Raw genomic sequence first — 2,358 nt, forward strand, 5'->3', positions numbered from 1 at the left:
GCTCCTGCTGGCGCTGTCCTGCTGGCGGGGTCGCCGGCGGCGGGCCGGGGCACCCCTTGGGGGATCCGGCTTCAAGGGCGCCACCCCGCTGCGGCACGCGCGCAGTCCTTTCGCCCCGCGGGAGTCGTGGCGGCGTGCGGCGCGCACGGCGCCGGTGGCCGGCACTTTCGGGCTGCTGAGTGGAGCCCTGCAGGGCTACGAGGTGCTACACGCCCTTGGCTACGGTGGCCAGCCGGGCCTGGAGGGGCCCTGGCCCTGGTGGGCCTTCCAGTTGGGTCTGCGCCTGAGCGAGGTGGGCGTCGCGCTGCCTCTGGCCTTGTTGGGCCTCTACCCCGCGCTCTGCAGCCCCCGCGTTCCCGCGCGCTGCTGGGCCAAGCTCTTCCGCCTGTCCCCGGGCCACGCGGCCCCGCTGCTGCCCGGGGGCTGGGGCGCGGGGCTCCCGGACAAGGCGCCCCTGGGCGGCTCCATCGCGCGCGGTGAGGCCGAGCTGCTGCAGCTGTGCGCACTGGCGGGCCCAGGCCCGGACCTCCTCCTCCAGGGCGGCGCCTGCAGGGGCTTCGAGGGCGCGGCCGCCCACCCGGCGTCTTCGCCCGCCTCCTCCCCCTGCAGCGACTGCACCGTGGATTTCCGGCCGCCGTCCCCCATCAACCTGCGGCGCAGCATCGAGGAGGCGCTTTGCAGCGAGGCCCTGCTGGCACCCGGCCTCTTCCAGGGCCCTGCCTTCGGGGAGGCGCTGCCCGGGCTTGGCCTCTACCGTACCGTCTCGCTCGGCGCCAAGGCGGGGGCTGCGCCCGGCGGGAGGCCCGAGGAGACCCCTGGGTCCCCCGTGTCCCCTGAGCCGCCCTCTCCGGGGGCCTGGCCTGCGGGCAGCAGTGCTTCGTCTGGCTCCTTGTACGGACTCTCGCGGGACAGCTCGTCCATGCTCCTGTGCTCTAGCCCCGACAGGCCCCCACGCTGTCCTCTGGTCTGCGTCCTCAGCCCTCCACGGCCCTCCGCCAGCAGCCCCAGCCTCCCAGCCTCTGGCTCTTACCAGGCCCTGACTCCCCCGTCCCACGACTCCCCGGAGCCTGCTCCTGAGCTGCAGGCGGAAGAGGCTTTGCTGCAGGAGCAGTTCCTAGACGCCTGCCGACAGATCGATGAGCTGAGCATGGGCAGCGACACCGTGGACCTGTGAAGTGCAGCCCCTCGCTGCCCACCTTGCGCTCCCTTCTGGCGCCTCCTTGCCCGAGACCTGCTCACTGTAATCCTCCCCAGTCCCACCTGGCTGTTACTCCTCTCCATCGGGGCCCCTGGGGATGAGGAGGGGGTGTCTACAGCCAGCTGTGGTGACTGAGGATTAGTGCCACCTCTGGAGACCTGGGCACTGAAGCTTGAAGCTGCAATTCTGGGCCGTCAGGGGTTCCACTGTCCTTGGCATTCACCAGCAATAAAGGTCCAAGGTGCTCCACTTCTGACCAGCACGGCCACTCTGGTGCTGAGCGAGAGGGGCTGTCTTCAGAAGACCTCCCAGCCTGCCTCGATCCCCACACCTAACTCCACCTGTGTGAGTGAGTGCGACTCCCTGCCCTCCCGGGACCCCTCCTCACAGAGGGGCAGAAGGCTAGCCTAAGAGACCTTACAGCTGGGTGGGAGGGGAACCAGCCCTTTCAGAGTTAATTTATCAATAAAATATTTTCAGAGGAAAAAGGTCTGCCCTTGTTGGAAAGACTTAGATAAGACAACAGTGCCGGAGGGGTGAGAAGCTGTTTTAGGTAGGTGGTCCGCCTCAGACCCTCAGCAGAACCGACCCCTCTGGTAGTTAATCGCACGGAAGGAGACTGCCCAGCCTGATTGCAGCGCAGATTCTTACCACTAGGCCACAAGCTCCTTGGATACCTGACAAGTGTCAGCAGTTTGACCCCATCAGCTGCTCCGGGTCAGCCTTGGAAACTCTGGAGAGAAGTCCTCCTCTGTGCTGTAGGCTCACTAAGGATTGTAATCCACGTGATAACAATGGGTTGGGTTTGGGGAGCAGCAGCCCTTGGGGCTCCAGCGAAGTGGCATTTGCACAGGTGGAACGCAGCCCGCAGGGGGTGTGCCTGAGTCCACGGGGGGGGGGGCGCATCGGTTCTGCGCAGGCGCACACTCGATACTGAGAAGTTGCCCCCCAACACGTGGTGCCGCAGGTGTGTTAGACTAAGTCTGTGCCCTGAGGGTTTCACCGCTGGTTTTCGGAAAGAGATCTACACATCTTTGTCTTGACGTTTGTCTAGTTGGACTTCCACCTCCAAACTTTCAGATAGCAGCTAAATACTTTCACTCTTTCCGCAGCACGCCTTTCCCACTGCTGTTGTCCATGGTGAGTCATAGCAACTCTAT

General features: G+C 65.2%; 1 protein-coding gene across 1 annotated transcript in view; it reads left to right on the top strand.

Moving 5' to 3' along the window:
• PRRT4 (proline-rich transmembrane protein 4) overlaps positions 1-1,174 on the top strand; it is a 12,007-nt gene extending 10,833 nt beyond the window's left edge. The window contains exon 5 of the mRNA XM_006896092.1: positions 4-1,174. Coding sequence (XP_006896154.1) covers positions 4-1,174 — 1,171 coding nt within the window. The remainder of the gene's footprint in view (positions 1-3) is intronic.
• Positions 1,175-2,358: the final 1,184 nt, after the last annotated feature.

The sequence above is a fragment of the Elephantulus edwardii genome, unplaced genomic scaffold, assembly GCF_000299155.1.
Source record: "Elephantulus edwardii isolate Elephantulus edwardi_28Jun2011 unplaced genomic scaffold, EleEdw1.0 scaffold00181, whole genome shotgun sequence".
NCBI lineage: Eukaryota > Metazoa > Chordata > Mammalia > Macroscelidea > Macroscelididae > Elephantulus > Elephantulus edwardii.